The 24,425-nt window shown below is 39.2% G+C and overlaps 2 protein-coding genes across 3 annotated transcripts in view; one reads left to right on the forward strand and one right to left on the reverse strand.

Moving 5' to 3' along the window:
- Nucleotides 1-24,425, reverse strand: part of LOC119661755 (protein gone early) — a 345,874-nt gene that overhangs the window by 197,244 nt on the left and 124,205 nt on the right. The window lies entirely within an intron of this gene.
- LOC119661761 lies at nt 15,647-17,851 on the forward strand. The gene is made up of 3 exons (XM_038071231.1): nt 15,647-15,806; nt 15,887-16,454; nt 17,518-17,851. Exons 1-3 carry the CDS (start codon nt 15,792-15,794, stop codon nt 17,706-17,708), a joined length of 774 nt encoding a protein of 257 aa, XP_037927159.1. The 5' UTR covers nt 15,647-15,791; the 3' UTR covers nt 17,709-17,851.

Consider the following 24,425-nt stretch of genomic DNA (forward strand, 5'->3'; position numbering starts at 1 on the left):
ATATGCTGTCGCTCCTTATTGAAACCAACCTTATTGGGCAACTCGTAATGGTGAAAAAAGTAGAACATTGACTACTGTATCAAAAGCCACGAATTAATTAAAGCCAAACTACTGTATTGTCCCTTGAAAATAGTAGGCGTAGAATGAAAAGTGATACAAGTAGAAGAATCTTAACCAATGGCGTTTTGTGATAGCGTTGTGACAATAGAGAAGCGTCGTATTGATCAGCAATCCGAACAATAAGTATTATGTAGAAAGCGGTTGTTGTCTCGTTAAAGAATTGCGACATCATGGCTTCCATACCGACTAACGCTAAAATAACTGTCAATAATGGAGCAAATGGGAATCTAGCCGAGACATTAAATTCCACCATTTGTAGAAAGTCAACAATGAGAATACATATCTGATGATGAGAATATATAGAGACGGTAAAAAGAATTATCACGGCAAATGCTGTTGGAAATGAAATGATAGTGTTCTTCGGTTACGACGCTCATTATATATTCTTTATTGTCTTCTTGTTCAGCAACTACCCGTACCGAGGTCATCAATAAATCATCATATTCCTAAAACTAAGGAAGCAAATACCGACTGATCGAATCTCCAAAACATTTATCCTCGTCCGGATTCAACACAACAGTAAGTACGGGAATTTTCAACTTCTTCCTAGTAAGTGACCATATTCAAGCGAGTATTCGACAATATATTGATCCTTTTCTGCGGCTTAGTGAGTTTCACCCGACTCAGATACTTTTCCAGTCTCGGTTTTAAATGCACGATTCTGACTTGTTGAAATAGAAATCTTTAGAGAGTCCTGCGTAGTTGTGAATGTAGCGTTTCTGGACTGGACACTTGCCCAATATTTATTTTCAGAGCCTAGGCTAATGGATGCGCTTTTATGTGACTCTTTAGCAGACTGTGAACGTCGTCTTCTCAGTAGTTCGGAATTTTGTGCACTGTAAGCACTCCGCCCCTAGGCCATTCACACAGGTCTGGGGACAATCGTAGTATCAGCCATTGCGCTTAGAAGGGCTCGTCACGGACAACACAGTCCTGGATTTTTCTCCTCCTCCTTGTCCAATTAGTTTGCGGTGAAGTTGGCTTGATAATCAGTTCAGTAAGTCTACGCCTGCTTTAATAAGGAACTCCAGACATTCCGGTTTTGCGCCGAGGTTCCTAAAAGCTGTCTGGCGTCCTGACCTACGCCATCGTTCCATCTCAGGCAGGGTCTGCCTCGTCTTCTTTTTCTACCATAGATATTGCCCCTATAGACTTTCTGGGCTGTCGTTTTTATTTTTTAGTGGCATCCGTAGTTTGTTCCCCTTTCCGCATCCGTGATTGTCGTGGTGTTGATGTTGTACAACGCAAATTCACCCAAACACTCTTTTACAAGAAAAGTTTCAACGGGTTGACTATCACGCACCCTCAGTCACCCCTCCCTGCAGCAACGTCGTATCTTTCTTGATATGTGTACCCTTTTCAAACCCTCCAATTGCCTGACGGACTGTTTTGCCAACTCGGATGTTACTTTCCGCACCGCCTCTCATAGCACACGCAGTGCGCACCCTTCGCGGAGCTCGAGATTTGCTTCCACTTCCCGACCCCGAGGTTATGCCGGTCCTACGACGCCCTACAGATTGGTCCTTTGACTCTGCCTCCTTCTTTAGTTTTAAGCGTAAGCTAAGCCATTTACTCTACTCCTCTCTCGGAGGACAATATGTAATAAGGAATTTGTTTTCTGTTTATTGTCTTTATTAAATAAATAAATAAATAGGCGTCGACCTTCCGGTTTCCGACTTATTTTCATATATATTTCCTTCCGGATTTTAATTTTTTGTTTAGTTTATGCTGTAGAGATCTTTTTTTATTTTCTTTGAAAAAAAAACTTTATAATTATAATTTCAGAAGTTTTTCTCCCTCTCTCCTATTCCTCTCTAAATTCACTACGAGGCAGAAGAAGCATACGTCATGGATCTTTCCTCTCGATCACAACACTCGGGTCCGGAGTTTTATGGCCCTACGGGCGTGGCCAAGCCAATATTGTATAAAACAAATCCTTATTAATATCGGTTCATTGCCTGTCTGTCCGTTGCACGTACTTTTCTCCAAAACGACTACACCGATTCAAACGAAATTTCGTGGACATATGTGGACTGTGAAATCCCATGCATTCAGTGAGTGTCTAAATTTTGGTGGAGTTCAAAGGAAGGCTACCCATACATACAAAAAGGGGGAGTGTACATTTTTTTCACCTAATGTACCCGGGTTGGGTCTCAAATGAAAAAAATGTACAAACTTTAAAGTCAGATAGGACTCATTTTCGGAAACTACTCAAACCAAAAATCTGAAAAAAATTCAGAGTGATGCGCTTATATGAAATCAAGGCCACAAAATATGTCCTATTCCGATATCTGCCCAAATTTACTTTCTAATAGGTTTCTATTACCAGGTTTTCGAAGCTGACCGGAAATCCCCCCTTAAGTTTGTCCTAAGTCTATCACTTGACCACAATTTTCAATGTTATAGCTCAACAGTTATGAAAACGCCGCGGTGTTGAGTACATCTATCTGTGTACATGTTTTCGAGTTTTTTTTTTCAGTTTTAAAAATGGAACTGCATTTGCAGCAACGAGTTGCGAGTTTGTATTAAATTTTTGGGACATGACACAATTTTCATGACTGAATCCGATTCGATAATCATCAAACGAGCCATTACTCGAGAAAAAATATGGGTTTATAAGTATGACAAGTGATCCGGTCATCAGGCGTATATGAATGTCGAGACCGATAAAAGCACATAGTTTCCAGTCGTAAAAGAAGGCAATGTTCAAGGCTCCCATGGATCAGAACGATGATGACATGATATGACATTTTCAGCAGAAAGTCAGGCAGTAACAACGAATATTATTGGGTGTACGAGATGTTTTCCTGAAACAATTCCTAATAAACGAAAGGATTTGTGGGTAAACAGCCCGTGGATTTTGCACCATGATAGGGACCACAAGCTTGTCTTCCTGTGATTCCGTTCTGTCAAGAATCAATTACGAAAACGCGTTTCCTCTGAGATCGATTATATTTCTCGGATTTGATGAAGCGCTAACATAAGTGCCTTGATGTCCATGACGAATATTTTGTTGCAGGCAATATCCATTTTAAGGAATAATCTTGTATACTAAAAATTCTCTGAAAATTCAGGGTTTTTGGGGGTACAGTCTCATTAATAATGGGTATGAAGGATATGTGCATGCTTGATGTTTCAAAATGGGTTAAAAGGAAGATGGCTTATTAATAAATAGTTTTGGCCAACTTTCAATAAGGTTTGTTGACCATTGTATTTATTTCTTTAAGTATTTCTAACTTATTCGAATTGACTTTAAATGGTGTGAAGTGTTAGATAACCAGAATCAAGTTATCTATCATAAAAAATCAGCAACACTGCTTCATTTGCACGCTTCGTAACCTACAGACGTTTTATGCATTTCCATATCTTTTTTTTGCTTCATATTAAACTATATAGAATAACTGTATTATCTGGATTAGATAATATGCAGTAAAAGGTGAAATTTAACTATTACTTTGTTGCGTGGTATCCGCGGCATGGTAGTAGAATATATACATATGTATGGTGAAAACATTAAATGGAAATATGCCATCAAATAGATAAAAAAGATATTTTCTTCAACGGAAATTTTAATAATAATAACATATTGACCTTAGTTCGTATTTTCAGGGTTTCGATTCGAAACATAAATCTAGCTTCTGTTAATATCTAATGCCAAATATTTTCTCCAAATTTTTTGACGGAAATTAATAATTCGAATTTAGTAGCAGAAATCATAAATGGCAAACCTTTATCCATTTCAATATTTTATTTAAACAATCTTTGCGGGGGTTTCATGTTTGTTATAGTTTAATAGTGACAATGGAGGTGTTGAATTTACAGATAGGAATTTGATTTTTGCTTTTGAACATTTTCTTGGAAATATCGTCATGGAAGTAAGTTAAATACCCTGTACTTAACATCAACGTATTTTCAAAGTATTGAACTCATTCTACTATAATACATAGCGTCAAAGACAAGGTGCTGAAAATGTTCTTACAATTATTACTTCACTAGTTTCTTAAAACAACAATTTTCTATATTTTTGTCACGCCTTTTATCAACTTTGGCTATTCATCAAAATATTTTGTCAGGCAAATCAAATTTGTCGAAAGTTTCTAAAGGCACAAGAACTAGCACTACTGTTCCCACAATATTCTAGCGATCATAAACAAAAGCGTGCTAGAAAGTGGAGGATGAGCCAGGAAACCAGTAGGTATTCAAGAAACCTTTTTCACCCACTCTCAGAATGAGGCTCAAAACCAGACTCCAAAGACCTGAAGGAATCAAAAACAGATTCTTATGTTGAATATGAAAAGATCGGGTGAGAATAAGGGTGAACGCTTCGGCAAACAAGTAAAACAGTTAATTGGAGAGATTCCTGTGTTAATTATTAACGTAATTGATTAAAGCATGAGATGAGTTCGCTTCTAATACAGAAATCTGCATTGGCTTAATGGAGCAGTTCAAATTGTAGAACTTACAGGAAGCGTCCAGAATATTACATCTGAGCAGATATAGGAATGGCATATATTTTGAGGCCTAAATTTGATATAGAAGCATCATTGTTTGTTTAGACTTTTCGCTTGGATAGGTTCTGAAAATAAAATGTATTCCACTTTTTGGGCGTCACTCTCCTATGATCCGCCCAATATCAAAAATAGAACCAGTTTGGAAAAATATTAATTGAGCTCTTTAATTTGATTCCCCCCTTGAACTCGACAGAAAATGACGTCACTTGCTATATGCAATATCGTGACAATAGGTCCAGCCGTTTCCGGGTAAATCGGGTGTGGCTGACAGACAGATACTGAATCGATTTTAATAAGGGTTTGTTTCAGATAAAACCTTAAAAACGATCACTGTCCGGTATAATTATTTCACACATTACATGCGAAGATGCGACTACAAATCGCATAGCAGAATGACCTAAAGCGGTGCTGCCAAACATAGCATACCTTTGTTTCTTCGAATGTAAAGCCGTAAGAATGAAAGTCAAAAAGAAAAACGAAGTGGGTGGCCGAAAACTGTCGATCGAGGAGGTGTTCTCAAAACAATTGAAGAAGATCCGACGACTAAGTTGCGCTATTTTGCTGAAGAATTTGACTGGCAGGTAAAGCTAAAATATATTGCGGCTACGCTCTCCATTATGTCTTACAATCCAATATTTTATCCAATTTTTTAAAAAAAGGGGAAAGTCGTTGTCGCATGAGCTCAAAAATTAGCGTTTCCTGAAAACGTGGAGGGTCTGTGGACAATTGAAACTTCAGCCGCTTCCACTCCGAATGAAGGGCATAGCGAGCAAAAGATGAAATGACCGTAGAATGAAGGTGTATAGTTTCGAAAAGTTCTCAGTAACTTCAAACTGCAGCGAAACAAGATGGGCTGGTTTAGGCAACTCTATGTACAGGCGCATATAAATCCGTAAAGAAGTATCTATGATACATAGCTTTAATGGTAAAATTCGGAGGTTGTATATATCCTGACAAGTATTATTTGAAGGCTACTACCTCTAGAAGCGTTGTTATGCTTGTAATGATAACAAGGTTCACCGCTAAACTAAATAAAGCGTTAAAGGTGGATGTTGAATCTAGGTTGCACATATTTGTGGCTTCGATCGACTTACCACCAAGGCAAATAAGTTGTCCAGCTGGCTGGAGGTAGTAGCAATCCGAATCAAGAAGAGCAGGCCCACAGACAGAAGAGCGAATATTCTAAGGAACTCGAATACAGACGTGAACTAATGAGAACATACCTGTGGAATTGTGATTAGAGATGTGTGATTCATGGGTGAGTCGACTCAAATGTGCCAGTCAGTATACTTATGTGAGTGATGCGGAAAGAAGGAAAAAAGAAACCACTTTGACAAGTCCCAACATTCTCCACAAAAAAAATTGTCTTCACAATGGAGAAGGAAGTAGATTACAGTCCGCCCTTCTTGGCCATTAGAATAATGAACAAAACCACCCACACACAACAGACCATTCCATTAACTTCCAACCAAGTATGGAGTTAGAAAATACCCCTTGGAAGTGCAGAATTCTTCTAATGTACATAGTTCTGCTAAGTAAAGAAAACTTCAACCAGCAAAAAATACATCCTCTGCATTATGAAAATGGACCCATGCAACGCGAAAACTGTAGAACAACTGGTGAAACGAAAAGGGAAGTCAAAGATTCCATCTGTATTTAGGGAAATATCGAAAAACTGATAGCGAAAACGAACTTAGTGCCGACACCCACAAGCAGCAAATAGCAGCTAAATAAAAAAAAATGCCTGCAACAGAGCGCTAGTTAATTACCCGATAATTTAGGTGCCGGGCAGCTGTTCGTCCATTTGGTATAATAGGTCAAAACTGCCAATTTCGCGTCAAATCATGTCAGTGCCACATCAAATTGAATACCTGGTATGCTCAACATATATTCACTACGAGCTTTATATGAATGGGACCATCGTCTATCCAAATATTCTTGTATAAAAAATCAACAAAACCTCTTTTAGATGAAACGCCGAAATTCCGGTTTCCGGCTTGCTTAGATTGTAGTAAGCACTGTGTGAGGGACCAACTGCCTCCCAAAAAGTCGGTATTTGCATGAACATACCGGGTTTGTCTTTAATTTAAAAACCGATCTATTTTTTTTTTATATAATAATTTTTATATTTAAAAAGATACTTTGAACGCGCAACTCTTCCATGAAATAAATTTTTTTTAATTGACGCTTCCAACGTGGTATGACATGAATCTATCTATATAATAGTATAATATATTACCATATTTTAGAAATTTACCGACGTAGTTAACAACATAATGCCCAATTTTGGAAAGTTTGAAAAAATATTAATATTATTAACAAAGTTATAGAAGAACGAAAAAGTTGACTGACGGTTTCGTCCAGGGCAGAGGCAACTCATCAGACGCTGTCTCACCTCTGCCCTGGGAGCAGCGTAACCGAAAGTAAGGACAGATGGTAATCGCTCCATTTAAATATAATTACAAACACATGATGGGTACGAATTTTATTTAAGTAAAATCCGTCCTAAGCCCAGACCTAAACCAGGCCGAAGTAAATTTATTGTTGAGTGATGCTGGGAGTCCGCACCCACTTGGTGACGGACTGGATAATGATTACCATATGTCGTTACTTTCGGTCACGCTGCTCCCATGGCAGAGGTGAGGCAGCGTCTGATAAGTTACCTCTACCCTGGACGAAACCGTCAGTCAACTTGTTCGTTCTTTTTTGAAAGCTTGGGTGTTTAACACAAAAAAGAGGAATCCGTGGACTACAAAAGAGGAAGTAAGCTGCTTCTCAAGTGGTCCGGTCCGTCACCAAGTGGGTGCGGACTCAGGACCCCCAGTATCCTACACAATAAAGTTATAGAAGGTCAAAATTGTCTACTTCACTTGAATTTATCGCATTCTAAGTCGAGTATGACGTCATCATTATATAAGGTGAGCTCATATGAAGAGCGGAGTTGGAATTTGAACACATATTAAGGAATGTTTAGAATTTTTAGGTATGTACGAATAGGAAAACGTGCATAGGAAATTTCACACACAAGATGAACACAAAACCTTTATACCCGATGTTAAATCGAGTTAAAATTTGAGCTTTATTTGAAGTGTCCGAAGGTATACGTTTTTCGCCCATTTACACGCTTTAACTTTGCCAATCCTTTTTATTCTCCTCGAGCAAAAATATGACAAATTGTTGATATCATAGGAACACGTTACTGTTTACAGGAATATTCGATGTACAGTCTACCCTGGAGACTATCGCCATCAACATCAACGAACAGGGTTGGCTATGTTTCCTTAAAATGCAGATATGCAATAATTTTAGTATAATCCAGTTCACGATAATGAAGATTGGAATTCGGTTGGGTAGTCTTTCTTTGATTTAGCCGGTTCCGAGATTCTTTTCTGACAAGCAGGATGAAAAAAACAATTAAAATAAGAACCATTTTTTTATTTACTAAGTAGAGCGTACCATACGTTCCAAATTTCAAGGTTGATGTTGAAGTATTTTTAGTCTGTTGGTTATTTTCGATAGTCTGATTTTGAGATTAGAATTGAGGGAGATGGCCGTTACCTGATTTGACTAGAAGGCTTCTACATTCCTCGCATGAACTGGTTCCATTTTCTTTAGTAAACAAAAGAAATCCTTTCACTTTCATCTGAAGCTCGAAAAGATTTGTTGCCGCGGATTAAATAACAAAACGAAGCTCTCCTTTTTTGCAAATCTAAGAGACACATTTCATTAAACTAATTTTAACCTTCAATATAATGCTATAATAATTTACACAAACGTGCATTGACGAGTATTATGGTATGAAATTTGGGATGGGTTCATCTGTCTAAACGAATCGAAAATGGGTATGCCATGGTTTCATGACATCTGGTGTTGATGTGTGTATGCTCTGAATTCCACCATAATTTTTCATTCGTATCGTCCGAACAATTTTCAGGAAATTCTTACTCTGCCAGAATATTTTCATTGATTCACCTCAAAAGTGTGATCAAAACTTACACAAGAGCCCTGGAATTTGTAATTCAACAACAATCGGCGATTTTCGAGAGTTTTTCACTTTTTGCTAATATTTCAAGGAAATGTGGATTAAAATTTATGAATATGTTTGAATTTTATTTGATTTATTATTAGTCTCAACTTTGCACCAAAAGTTGCTGAAAATTTACTGAACTCAATCTGCATTGCGACATTACATTTGACCAGTACAACTTTTATTGCTAGTTCGCTCTGTGATTATGTCAACTTCTATATGAAAGTGTATTTCTGCCGCCCATAATATACTTTTCAGTTCATTGGACTTGACAAATGCTCCTAATTAAGCTCATGTGCTTTTTACTTTCACTAAAGATCTGACAAAAAAACTAAGGTCGAAGCCGAATGCGATTATCATCGCCAAAAGCAATCTGTCGTAGACGTCTCGTCACATCAACTGCGCCTTGAAGATGTTTATAGTCCAAATGTAACTTCGAACCTGCTTGATGTGTCCAGTATAAACACACTAAAAATATGCACGGGTGGCTAGAAAAAAACCTTAGCCTGTGTAAATATTTCATCCCCAGACAAATTTACAAACAGAAACACAGACCTCTTCATAAAAACGCTGGTTGCCACCTTTCTAACAATGGCAAGGTTGGAGACAACAGAATTAATTCACTCAGTTATCTTTTCGCGAGACATCAGTCAAAATTCACAACTTATCCTGATTTAAGATACAAGATATACACATGTGTATTCAAAATAAACATGAACCTTAGAGACAAGCTTACTAATACTACTAATAAGTGGCTCAATTACTCCAAAGTTGAGCCAGTGGTTCGAAAATTGGAGCCACCGAAGTAAAACCGTTAGTAAACTAAATAAAAGTAAGTGAGTGGTGTGAAATAATAGATACAGTAATTTAAAAGTATTTTATCTAACATAAAACCACTTGCAGTTTATAACTTGATGTCATGAATTTGTCTGCGTTTAATTACAGGAAATGTTTGAAAGGATCCAGAGGGAGAATAAAGGATAGCGTAGGTATAGAGTACGACTCTATTTTCTGTGTCAAATAGACAGTTGTCCCTACTATAAAGGAGGCGGTTCTGGAAAATCAGGTCTATCGAGAGGGGTTGGAAAGAGGGGATTTCTCCGTGCCCGGAACACTTCTATCCGGAATAGAAATTTCAAAGGAAAAAACGACGATAAGGGGCGGTTTTTCCACAGCGCTGGTGGGTATCCATTTGAGCGAAAGGAAATCATCCGCGCTGTTAGTAATTTCCGAATACTCAACTTGAGGGTTGCGGTGTGACTTACCGGAAAATAGCTTCATTGCGTGTATAATCAATACGGCGCCCGGTGGATTTCATATTGGATATTGATATTTGTACTATCGTGATATTGAATGCAATACAGTACCAGTACAGTAGCGTAGGATCGGCCTTTTTCTGAGGGGCAAACTACGCATTTGCTGTGGAACCACATCTATACATAAGATGAAACCGGACCGGTGTTTAAATAAACTGCTTCTACCTAAAGAATTTGGCATTGTGAAAGGTAGGTTCGCTGTTTTCCACGGAATTAGGTAAAGTAAATGTAAAGCACTGATTACACAATTTATTTTTTAGGGATTGGGGAGTCTTAAGTCCGCATCCACTTGATGTCGGACCGGACCAAATGGACAGCAACTTGCTCCCAATCTTGATGGCCCACGAACTCCTCTTTTTGTGTTTAACACCCAAGTTTTCAAAATGAAAAGCGAGTTTCTTACCAGGGCAGCGGCAACTTTTCAGACGCTGCCTCACTTTTGCCCTGGGAGCAGCGTGACCGATGCGGCTCGCAGATGTTATGCGCTCCCTGGTCTGAACTGTAGGCGTAGTATATAATCAGCACCCTTGTCATGTTTTGCGAATTATCAAAGGGAGCGCATAATATCTGCCAGCCACTTCAGTCACATTGCTCCCAGGGCAGAGGCGAGGCAGCGTCTGAAGAATTGCTTCTGCCCTGGTAAGAAATCCTAACCGTCTTTGTCCATCTTTTAATACCGATTACACAGATTAGTGCCTTGATTTGATAGTCATCAAAAAGATTTAGGCAGGAACTAACGAAGATCGAAATAGGCCTATTGCTATCAGAAATTAAATGATTCTCACAACACACAATGATAGCATATTCAAAGGGTTATAACTGGGATGGAATATGTCAAGTCGACCTTTTTTACTGTATTTAATGGAACTAACGTTTAATTTAGTTAGATTATTTAGATGTATCATAGAATGCAGTGGTAATAATTGCGTTCATTTCAGCTTCACCGTTTAGATCGACCATGTGAGAAGCTTTCAAACAGTGGTCAGGAAGGATGCTCGCTTTTGGGCGGAAATATTCTTTAGGGGATCAAGACAATTGGCTACTTCGTCGAGAAAAGGAGGTATTTTTCATAGCTCCTTGTGTGTGTTTCGATTCGGTTCAATTTTGACCAGGTAATTTTAGTTTTGGTTGATGTATAGGGCAAACATCCTTTCACAAATTGCAATATCGAAATAGTAGATCTTTGTCTGCAGAAAGGAGTACTGCGGATATTTACATATAAATTTAAATATTCTCCGTCGATGTTTCTATACCCTAAAAGATGTCTTTCGCAGGGTAGATACGACTATAGAAATATATCGACGCACATCAACACAAATGAGTAAGATGCTTACTCAATTATTTTAGGTTATCGAAAAAATTTGCTATCAGATATGGGGCAATGTTCGAAGACAATTCTAAGCGGAGAGTTGAACAGTGTTAAGAAGAATTGAGAGAAGGAAAAGATAACAAGTGGGGATTTACCCCATCGAGTGATATTTGATGACATTTATTGCCAAATTATTAACAGATCACCAGGAGTTAAAGTTAGAAAGTAAGTCATAATGTTCTTCATCTATTATCATTGGCACCAACGGCGCAACAACTGATATCCGGTCTAGGTCTGCCTAAATAAGGGACTCCAGACACCCCGGTTTTGCACCATGCCCACCAATTCGATATCCCTAAAAGCTGTTCACATTCTTACCTACGCCATCGCTCCATCTGAGGCAGGGTCTGCCTCGTCTTCTTTTTCTACCATAGATATTGCCCTTATAGGCTTTTCGGGCTAAATATCCTCATCCATACGAATTAAGTGGCCCGCCCGCCGCAATCTATTGAGCCCGATTTTATGCACAGCCAGACAGTCATCGTATCACTCATAGATTTCGTCGTTATGTAGTGTTGTTGGGTCTTTGATTTTTGGTGCTGACGTTACCATCTTGTACTTCATCCTGCCTTCATTAATGTACAGCCTAAGATCTTGCGTTGCCTGCTCGTTCTGGAGGAAGGCAGTTTGTACATTTCCGTTTGTTCTTCTCATAATGTTAATATTGTCGGTATAGGTCAGTAGTTTGGTGGAATTGAAAAAGATGGAGTCTCTCGAGTTAATATCAGGGTCATAGATCGCCTTTTGCAGGACAAAGGGTGCATGATAACGCATCTCCTCGTCTTAGACCGTTGTTGATGTTCAATGGTCTGTGAATGTTTCCCGTAGTCACCGTGTCCCATGAAGAACTGGGTAAGATTCAATTCTCCGCGTTTTCCCTCCACCCATTTCACAATACATGCGACTAGTGTATGCGCCGGTCTAGACAGGACGTTTAGCGGGATGGATTTTACCACCCTTACAATAAGTAGTCTGTGACTAAATTATGGCTCCTGATAAAAGGCTTCACGCTTGCTAGTGGCGAACTAGCGCTTGCTGCTTCTCCCACGCATAGTCCAAGCGCCTCTCCGAGCTCAATTTAGCATATGTACTTATCCCCGTATCTAATGATCGATTTTGAGTTGACCTCATAATCACCAACCCAGATATTGACGGTATGTGCAGACCCAGGAAACAAGTATCTTTAAAGAGATATCTTAGATGCTTCGGTTTCGAACATTTTGCAGTGGCGTGCACTAGTTTAAATAATACCTTCTTCCGCAAACCATTTGGAAGTGGCCATATAAGAAAGGGGAAATCTGGGAGTGGCTTTTGTGAGGACCAAAATGAACAGCGTTCGTATCTACACCTGCTACGCTCCTTCTAGTGCAATAATAGTACCAAGTAAGAGTAGCATTGGAGGAAATCCGGGCGTAGGGTGAAAATGATACGGGTTTGAGCTGAAAATTATATTTCTCTGAGGCGAAAATGATGCGCGTTGCAATACTATTTCCTTTTTCATTGAAATTTCCATTCCTAGTTCCCGAGAAAACTTCGAGCCTGGAAAAATCCCCCCTTTCCACTTTTCTCTCGTTAGGCCTAGTGACGATACAGACCATAACTTTAAAATAATTGCTGCCGATTTGATGTGGGGTCTTGGGGTAGATAGGAGATAGCAGCCTAGTTGAAATGCATAGTTGGACATGGTAGCTAACGTCAGATGCGTATCTACCTTTCGAGGCAAATGGTTCACCTCACTCGTCGATCTAACATACCTTAGTACCTAGTAAGAATGATAGTCGGACTGGAAGAAAAAAAATAGGAGCTGGCCATTCTGCTCTTTGGTGGGAGATATCGCAGGAGTCTCTAGAAGAAGGCGACCACCTAAAAGGAAGGCAATGGAAAAAATAGCTCAGCGATGTCACGGTTCACTGAAGCATCTAACAATACAGTGCCGATGCAACGTTTGCACCACTATAGGAAACCGAAATAGTGATAGAACCATCGCCTTTCCTATCAGTCCAGAGGTTTTGGCAAAGGCAAAAGCTAAAAGGAAAATAGCTGCTCTCTTAGACTGACAGTATGGGTTTTGACGACCCCCTTCTACGGTCGATGCAGTTCAGATATCATTGATGCCTTTAATTCGGCCAACAGAAGTTGGACTAGAGAGGCTTCTTTGGTGCAAGAAGAAGGACGCATTCCAGGGAAGACAACATTGATTGGTTACCTGGTGGTGGACGTAGCACTCTTGGGGTCGTGTGACTATATGTAAGTGAAACTATTAATACTATTAAATCATGGTTACAAATGGTCAAAATGAACCTGGTGATGCAATGGTGGGGATGGCCTTCAGTTCTAATCGCAGGGAACACAGTACTGTTAAATTGTTTCTTTAGTGTATTGCAAGTATCTCCCGCGAAGTAATCTCATCTAGATCCTTGTATTATATTATTGCTCCCTACTTTCAGGCTTTAACTTCCACATGCTCCCCCAATAGCTTTTCCTTTTAGCTGTAAAACTATCCGCTGAAATCCCACTGAACATATTTAATTCCAGCATCGCGACTTCTCTCTGCGTTCGCTTGATACGGCCGACATTATCACTCCAGTCTATCAATTCCGGGATCGTTTTCTCCTTTCGAAGAATATCAGTGAAAGATATGTTTTCGGGCGATTCTTCTTCTCGTCTTATTAAAATTATTAACTGTCTGTTTGTCATACCCACTTTTGTTAGAAATTTCATGAAATTTTGTAGAAAGATTGGGACCATGAACTCCCATATATGTGGTGAATTACATTGCACCACGTTGAACTTAAAGGGGTTCGCATATACGTATAAGACGGGTGCATTTTTTACGAATATAGCATGCGGGGTGTTAAATGAAAGACCTCGATTAGTACTTTCCGTAACAAATATTAGTTTTCACATCGGTCGCAAAAGGGAGCAGTGCATGATCCTGAAGAGGCCGATTTCTTCAACTACCCAGTCTCAGTAACTACTCAACCCAAAAACCTGAAAAAAAATTAGGATAATCCACACACATGGTATCTAAGCCTCAAAATACTCTCCGTTGCGATATATTGATAATTATATTTTGAAAGTTTATCCCAAATCAACCTTCTGTTCATCCTAGGTCCATAAAATTGCAGTAATACTGTTTTCAATTTGAAGCATCATACTAGAAATTTTGGTGAGAATGCAACCATTATTAACGAAGTTGTAATAGGCAAACAATTGCCTTATTCGCGTCAAATTATTAGTCCTTATTAAATAAAAAGTTAATACCATATTCAATTGATTCTCGTGTATCTGGTATCGAACTATGCTTACATAAAAATTCCACAAAATCATTCTTACCAGGAGCGCTTAACTCCCGGTTTTCGACTTGTTTGCTTTGTAGTTTGTTGGGACCCTAAGGGATCAAGGATAGCGCTCGTAGGTAGGTATCACCTCCGCGTGAATTTTCTACTTGACGCTTGGGAGTTTTCTTTTCTAATGGTCAGCTTGATGCGTCTTATCAGAAGCCAGATATTTTGCTGGATTTTCCGCCTGTCCTCACACGGTTCATTTATGCATTCCTCTAGAGAAGGAAACAGTCTTCCTTTTTGCTGCTTCCCATATTCCCACTTTGTACCAAAAATGTTTGTATCGAGCCCGAGATTATTCGTATTCTTTTCTGAGTTCCGTGTCATTGACTACCGACGGGTGACGCTCCTCTCAGTGGTGTTTTTCAAAGCTGGAAACTCTTAACTTTAGTAGCAACAGATACCACAGTAGCAAAGTTTACTATTACTAAGGCACTGCAGTTCTGGGCATTGATGGCTGCGGGCCCCACAGCCGCATGATTTTTCGCTTTAGACTAGAGGAGGATTTCCAGGATACTTTCTGATAAGGAAAGGACTTTTCTCAAGTTAATAAAGAATTTTTTTACGGACAAGAGGAATACAATTTTTCAATTTTTATGATTACCTCACTCTAAGCTAGGGAGGGGGAGGGACCTAGAACCTGAAAACTGTGAAAACACTTCAATGGATCTACGAGGGTTGTTTAAGTCCTAATTGGAATTAAAATCGATCTTGCATTGGTATTCTCAAGTCACAACATTTTCTTTGTTCGGAACTATTTGAATAAAAGTTTGGTAAACTCTGCAATCGAACACCAATTAGCATACTCCAAAAGTTTGGTATGTACCATTTTTTGAGCGGGATTTTATTTTGAATTTGTGACTGTTTGTTGGCCTACAACGACTACAGATTACAAGTTTTTCTCACATCATTTCCATATTTATGAAGATTTCGATTGAGAGTATTAGTGATTTTCAGCTAAAGCGGGAACGATTTAATTTTCATATTATATAAAAGACTTTTATGAAAATTTTCAAGAATTAGTTTAACTGAAACCGCCATCGCAGTCACTAATATCGTTTGGAAAAACTTGTTGTGAACCGCATTTTCTGGGACTCTTGCATAATGCGAGCAATTCTGGTAAGTGGACTAGTTTTGGTAATTTTGCACATACTCGGTTATTTGACCTAGTGATCTAAATCTGATTATTCGTCTTCCAGGGATCACTGAGCTTGGTAGTGCTTTTGGCCTACCCAGCCGTAGGTGGAATCAGTTATAATTATCCTACCGCCGCTGCCGGATTCACACCCGGTTTCGGCCCAATTTACACCAACCCTCTGCCCGAAATATACCCTGTTGGTGATCATGGATTATTGGGCGGTGTTAATGCTTTCGCCGGTGCCGATCTCGGATACCCTGGAGCGTACGCAGCTCCTGCTTTTGGAGGTTTCCCCGAGCCAATAGTTTCCAAATACTTCACATTCCATTCCGCTCCTGAGGAACCCCCAGAAGTCCGGGTCAGGCATCTAGCAATAGGACAACCACGAAAGACCTACCGCGTCGTCTTCATCAAGGCTCCATCACAGAATCCACCAATCACTAGGCTTACCGCGTCCTTTGCTCCAAAGGAAGAGAAGACTGTTATCTATGTTTTGTCGAAGAAGCCTGAAACTGAAGTGATTAATGAAATTGTTCAACCACCACCAACCGAGCCAAGCAAGCCAGAAGTTGTCTTTGTCAAATACAAGACTCCTGAGGAGGCTATTCACGCTCAACAAACAATTCAAGGTAATTGTCGCAAAGTGTTAAGTGTTTAAGGACTAACATCTTGAAATAGGGTTCGCTTCGATGCTTTCAAGGTTTAGTGTATCCTGTGACAGAACTAGTGATTATTTTTCAAAAAGCTACCCTTTCTACCAAGTCAAGTCTACAAGTGTGTTTAGAACTATTAACATTGTGAGAGTGAGTAGGTTCCAGAATTTTCTACCTATGCGGCATTGGTGCCAGTGTACGCCTGCCAACCTTGAGTTGTAGTTTCGTTTTCATTGAGACAAGTTCTACCTACATTTGCGCCAAAAGAGACTAATGCAGTATCTTTTGGAAGCTGAATATGTCCGTTAGCAGAACTTTCCGGTAATCTTTATGGGTATATTCATGAAATTTGCATATTAACGGGATTGTGTTTCCAATATTAGTTAGTATCCGTCGCTTTTGTAATTTTGGGGGTTATAAATTTAATGCGTTTAAGACAGAGAAAACTTCAAGGTCGCGGATTGATTCAGGTTTAATTAGAGGTTGAACGAAGGCCTTAATCTGCTCGAAAATCGAACAAATCAAGGCTTGTGGCTGCTAATTGTGACTGAGAACTGGAAAATAAATTATGCAAAGTCCTCAAATTGTTAGCATTCAACAAAATAGTAATTATTGGATTTAACTGGCGGGCGGAGTTGCGTTGTTCAAGCAGCTCACGACGCTGATCGTGGGACCTCTAATTTCGGATGGGCTGTGATGCAATGCCATTGTTTTCTTTGGCATCAGATATGACTTTGATATATTTTTATGTCAATGTGAATACAATAAAAATTAAACAGAATAGCGTCATCTGGCTATCATATATCAAAGAGTTTAGATTGGAATGATAGTGATGCTGAACATTGGACCATTCAAGCAGGCAATAAATGTGACTCAATTCAAAGAGAATCGTCTGGGAAATGCAGGAGACAAAGAGCGATGTGAAAAACTAATTGCAAAACTCCCTTTTTGACTTCATACCTTGCATATTGAAACTGGGATGATAGTCCGATTATTTAACTTAATTTTCCAATAAAAGTAACATAATTATTTTTTACAGCACAATACGACGCTTTGGGTGGATCCACAAAGGTATCTGATGAAGGTGTTGCTCCATTAGCATCAGTAATTGGATCTCTCGGTCAAACAGATCAAGTGGTCGACATCCATCCTACTACCGATAATCTGGTTCATGTTTTATCTACTCGAAGCCCTAAAATTGTGAAAGCAACGCCAAAGAGGAAACATTAAGATAATCGTAATCAACACTAATTAAACTGGAGATCGAGTGCAAAGTAATTAGAATTGGAAATAAGCTTCAGTGAAGTAACCGTGCAATTTGCTATTTATTTACGCAATTTTTTATTTTTTAAAATAAACTTATTTACAATGTAGATTCTGTTATTTTTTATCTGCTTTTGGCCTATTAAAAATATTTTACTTTAAAATTAGATACAATTGGGTTTTCTTATTCCATGGGACATAATCGAAAATGCTATAAAGGAAGGGGCGAAACCAAAATACCTTCAACCTGTGCTCTTTACGTGCCCTCATTTGAAATTTTCAAAAAGTGATTGCCTCACAAATGACAAAAAATCCAACATAAAACGCAGTGACACCAACTACATGTATAGTGTTCATGTAAATAAGGAAAAGGTTTTACAGTTTTCGATAACATTTTTCTAATGAATTAAAATCTTCATTTATTTACATTTAATGATCAGGTAAGAAACACAGTTCACACTTAAGGATACATATATTTATTGGGTGAGAACAAAAGTTCTTACATAATTCTTGGCTCAAAAATAGGCCTATATTTCGGAAAAATACCGCATTTACTGATTGAGATGTGGTTGTGCTCTCCATCTTATAATGAACATAAAGAGTTCGGAATGTCAAAACGACCAACTTAAGTTGACTGTTGTCAATTTTGGTTTTGACCAAGATGAAAGTAATTCGCTAATTATTTAACCGAGTTTATTCTATGACTTATTATTTACTAAAATGATCCAAAGAGCAGAGTGGTTCCTATTTCATTACCGTTCCGCACCTTCGTAGGTGTTGTTAGCAAAGAAGGACACTTTGAAATAATTAAAATTTGCGTTTTTTTATTCGCCAGTGTTATTTATTTGTCTTACAAATTCCGATATTTCGGGAACCAATTGTTCCCTGTATCAGTGATAACAAGACTGCATCAGATTTGACTGGGGTACCGCGTAATTACACTCAGGGAAAGAATACTGTTTCACGGGATCTACATACCTGGGATAACTCACTCATCGGTCATCTTGAGAGATAGGTTTCCGCTGCATGGCATAACCAGCAATGGAATTGTCGTCCTTCCTTAATGTGAGGTGTATCCATTGCAAGTTCTACCTTCTGATCGTATCGTCTAAAGGTAACTGACTTGTGCGCACACGAAATCCTTTGTTCGAATATTATAGTATCAGGTCAGCGTACATCAAGTCGCAGGCAAGTGTTGACCATGGCTTGGAGTTTTTAAGTAAGATGACATGAAGAACATCAACGATAACGAGAAGAAATAAAATCGATGACAGGATGCAACCTTGAAATTCCCTTGAAATTTTATTTCTGTGACATTTTACATATGTCGTTCTAATAATAGATATTAGTTTCTCCGAAATGTTCCTCTCGCGTATGGCATGGCAGATATACTCATTGTCAACGATGTTGAAAGGTAGGGGGATCCAGATTGGAAAATAGCCCAGGCATTCCTTGATGCGTTTCAGAATTATTTTAGCTAATTATCTTTGAGACGGAGGAAAGCACGCAGACACCCTTCCAATTGTCGTATTCAGGATGGATGCCCCTCTCTGGAATTTTGACGATCATCCCCTTGCTTCACTCTTTGGGAAAGGTCTCGGACTCCTAGAAATTCGGTATAGGTTGAAAAGCAGAACTATAATAACTGTAGATGGGGTGATGAATAACGGGAAGACCAGTCCAGAGTTTCAACTTCATTTGATATTGAGATGATTAGCCATTTCATCTGCAAAGGGCGGAACCTCACCGGTTGTTAGGAACCGTGGTGAAGTATTCCTCTCATCTCTTCAGCGCTCGTCATAATGGATGGTAAATCGATCGTGAAACTCCCTCACAGTACGATCGAAAGATTTGCGATAAAGTGCAAGATCTTTGGTAATTTGGTATACAGTTCTGAAATCATTGCAATTTGCGTCAGCTTCGGCTACATTGACCTGCACAATAATCAATTTCCTTTTGCTATGGCCCATGAAACTCGATAATGTCACACCCGCCATCACTCACAGGGGTCACCGATTCGTTCTCACGATTCCGTAGGCCGTCCGACCACCTGGGTAGCATTCGATGTTGAACTCGCAAAACGCAAGCGAAGGTAAGCAACCATCATATCATATCATATCATATTCCAGGACGATGTCAGCTACTCTCTCGTTACGCACATCCAAAAGACAACTCCTAAATGTACTGCTGATCGCAAAGTGGTGAATATGTTTGTTCTTACGATGTCTGTCTCCAACTGATCTTAGGGCAGGGCCTGTACTTGAACAATGTGCCGATGATGACGTGGCAGCGGAAGTTACAGAAATCCACAAAGCTCGCTTCATTATCGATACGATCGCCAGGATCATGCTTCCCCATCGCATGTCCAAGCAAGGTGTTGTCAGAGCCCACCTTGGCATCCAGATCAATGTCACTTTGAGGAAGCCTCTACTGAACTGCGTGTAATTTGTCACCGCATCCTTCTCGACTCGAGGAGGGTTATCAGACCCGAGTGTGCTGTGGGTCTCATCTGAAGTGGCTCTTGCCCCGAAGCCTCCCGGAGGTTATCTGATGCCAGGAGAACTGGGATGGCGATTCAATCGTGTCCGAAGAGGAATGTGGTATTATGTCTATACGTCAGGAACTCACGCCAAACTCCTGAGAGCTTCCGCTATATCGGAAGTCTCCGTAGGTGCATAGCAGTGTATAATTGTAATCCTTCTGAACCTGAATTTCGCGGTAAAAATTCTGTCATAAACCGTTTCCCATATCAAAAGAGCGCGCTTTGGCGTAACCGTGAGTAATAATCCTACACTGAATTTGGATGGATTTCAAAGTGGGTGAGCATGCGTACACTAAAGAGCATTTAGAAATTGTATGGCTTTCGATGTACGAAGAAGGTGCAGGGGGGTCAAAATAGAGAAGAGGTCCCAGGGCGACAGTGTGGATTTGTACCCTCGATAAAGCACAAAATCTGAGAAACGCTTCTTGAACCAAAACAAACCTATTTTCGCCCGGATTTCCCCTTCAGGATGGGTAGGACTGACAACCCTACATAGAAAACCGCAGAAAGTTCCTCGGAATGGAAAAACAACCAAATGCAACCAAAGTAAAGAGATACATCTTTTTGGCAGTTTCTCATCGAACGTGCGCTCAGTAGTTCGCTGAAACTGGTGGTGTACGCGAAGTTGGTTTCTTTGTCAGCCAAATATTGAAACCTGCTCTTATCGGCTTTACAAACATAAACGAATGATTATGTACTTTGCTCCCCAGAGGCAAATTTCGAAATGTAAGCCTACAGAGAAGACTGCAAAGTCTGAAAAGGACACTTGCTATAAAGCAGTGGAATAGTTCGAATTCTTTGTGATAATTAGGTGAGAGTAAGCACGGTGTGGGAAATGAAATAGAGAAATGCTGCATAGTGGGCAGAGGCTCATCCCGAGCTCCGTTGAGTGAAGAAATAACGCAGATGAAAAAAGTTTTTGAGAACCAATAGGTCCGTGAACTTGTGAAGTACAGAAAGGAGTCGCACAAGGTGCGAAAGTTAGGATAGGGTAGGATGCAGAAGTACATACGTCAATGCTCGTTCAGTCGAGACAAAGAGCAGATTTCTGGCTGTCTGGATGACGTAGGCTAGGATGCAAGCAAGCTATCGAATTCGTAAGCCTCGACGCAAAACCGAGATATTTCCGACAATGGATCCCTAATAAGCCACTGATAGTGGCAATTAGAACGCCAAATGCGTTTTTGTGTGTTCACATTCCGTCTGAAATAAGAGACTTTCAGGGAAGTATAAAAATGGTGAAAGCTTGTGCTGATGCTGGAAGTCGGGTAAGCCATTAGGTGAGCTGACGAGCCTAAAGTATTCTGTGAAAGTCAAAATCGCAGGAAAGCCCTCATAGAAGGGAAATGTTGTACATTGATGATTCTCGATATCAACAACGTGTCCATCTCTGCGACGTGGAACCATATTATCAAAGCGCTTATCACCACACAAATATCAAGCTTTATCGTAAATATAATTTTCGACAGATTTGGACGAAGGAAAGAAATATAAAAACCGGTTTTCCACAGAAGTTTGCTATTTATCCTCTGAAAACAGTAGTAGGTATAATGGCGTCTTACGATTCCCAGTGTTCGAAAAAGCTGTTGTCGGATTCGTAGATGACGTTGGGATTTCCCGGTCCTAAATGGTTGATAGAAATGATATTCACTGTAGTTTTTAATATAATTCAGTTTCGAAGATCAAAGAAGGAATTCAAATAATAACCACCAATTTTTTCCTTGGCAAAAGAACTATCTTTTAGTTACTTCTTCAATTTGGATGAAAAGATCGTCAGTACATACTTTTTTTGGGGATTCACCAGAAAATGATGGCTCTGTTCAGGTTAACAAATAAAAAAGTCTACAGCAACATCTCTTGTGCATCTTCGTTCAATTTATGCCGAAATTGATCCGGCATCGCTGATATCGACGTCATTTCTGATCAGATCATATAACAACCTACGTTATCAATAGTTAAGTGGGGTTCCAATTCCTTTTCGAAATTTCTTATTACAATTATAAATCTGATAGATAAAGTTGCCATGTTCCACATCGACGATATGCCTTTAAACGCAGAGCATTATATGGGTCCCCTATAAATTAAATCGGTTGAGGTACTTTCTATACCCACTTCGTTCACTCAGGAAATGCGTTAGGCCGCGTTATGTTTGGGCGTGGCTTCGATTTGTAAACGGGATTATATTTGAGATAAGCCTATGTGTTCATACTCCCATGCTGTTTGTTAAGCAAACATTGATCACATCTATTCAAATTTGTTTTTGCTTTCTTGATGCATATTATACAATCAATGGGCTTCACCGGCCAGTATATAACCCGGGATCATCCCTACGATAATAGATACTGCTTCACAGGATGTTGCTTGATACCATCTTGACACCATCGTTTTATGTTTGACGAACTCTAGGCCAATGTTCTGTAGTCGAAATTTGATCGTTGAAATAGCCCCACTCGCGAAAATTCCAATTTTATTGTGGTGGATATTATAACCACCCCAGCGCAATCGCAAGATTTTATGATGGTACATAACGCTCCATTGCAGAGGACCGAGAACAGATCCCTGCGGAACACGTTCCATTATAGGTTTCTGAATTTACATCTTTATTGTAGCGTAATTTTCATTGTCGGAAGTAGTCTATGATAATATTCAGAAGACGATCTAGCTACCTTAACAGGTAAACCGCTTTCCCTCTTTTTAATGGTCCACTACAGCTTCTTCTATGAATGTTTCTTTCTTCAACGGTGGTTTCGCCTAGTGGCCTGTAAGATATCTTTCTGGTAATTTGTCATCTCCATAGCCAATCAATAAATGGACTTGTGGACCTCTTTGAGAAGATGATTTTCATGATATGGGGGCATCATAGGCCCGATGTGTTCATTGAATCATCCATGACACTTTATCTGTAGTGTTCCGATCGATATTTTCAAACCATCCCTTCGAAAGAATCCTCATTTAATGATTTCGACACCCAGCCTGCCGTTATTTCTAGTTTTAAGCTAGTGCCTACCTCTGTGGGTCGGTTGGTGAGTGCTATACGTGCAGTTTCCGCTGACATTCCAGTACAGATATTTAACCAGCAAATGACTTGTGAGTGTTATATCCACGATAGAATCAATCTCTTAACGCATCAAAGTGTTCAACATATTTTTTAAGGTTAGCAATGTCGATATTCTGACATAATTTATCCATATACATTACATGCTTGGTAGTAATGAGAAATACACCAAACTTTCCATATCAGAAGCCTCCAGCTTCTAGTTTCCCAACTTGTTTAACACTAGTAAGAATGATATTCGGGTTGAAGAGGGTCTTTAATAAAATCCCTCCTCTTTATTTGTATCTCAGCGTCTCTAGTTAATCTACATAGATATCTAACGTATTTGTAGGTATAGTGCTGTCATGCTTGTTGCAACAACTATATATAAAATATAAGAAGAACTAAATGTTTGTAGTCGTGATATTTATTAGAAGAAAACAATGCTAATAGATTAGATAGAAAGGAGTTGAGAAACTCTAGCGCGTGTTGCACCGAAAACCTACTACTTTTTGGACTTCTGGAATCACTTCATATTTATCAAAATCCTCATAAATACATGAAAACCTGCTATAGTTTGCATTAAAATGAAAATCATCAAAACTCTTTACCTAAATATGTATACTGAAAGCCAACAAAACCCGAGCGTAAAGAGATAAAATTAAGCTTGGATAATGACAGCCGATTTCTTCTCTATTCTATTTTTGATACTCAATCATCTCTTCTATCATTTGTTATTTTAAACTTTTATTTATCGTGAGGCTCCCAATAAATCAGGAATAATATTAAAGATTCCTTCTCAGGCAGCTATAAATAAACGTAAACTCCTCAAACTACTCCTAAAGTCGCAAGTCGATTGTCTGGATTTTTGCTCGTGTGCGCAGTAAATATAACTTACTTTGTCATAGAATAAAAAGATACCAGATGGGTACGAAACAGTTCAAAATTTGAGTACATAAGCAAATATGGTAATATATTTCCTTTAAATTCTGGCTTCCATTGGCCAAAAAATTGAACAATAGATGCCAAATATATCTAGATGTAAAGGATATGCCACTACAAGAATATGAAATTTAAATTTCATTTCTAGTCCTGCAATAGGACACTG

This window comes from Hermetia illucens, chromosome 1 (genome assembly GCF_905115235.1).
Source record: "Hermetia illucens chromosome 1, iHerIll2.2.curated.20191125, whole genome shotgun sequence".
NCBI classification, from domain to species: domain Eukaryota; kingdom Metazoa; phylum Arthropoda; class Insecta; order Diptera; family Stratiomyidae; genus Hermetia; species Hermetia illucens.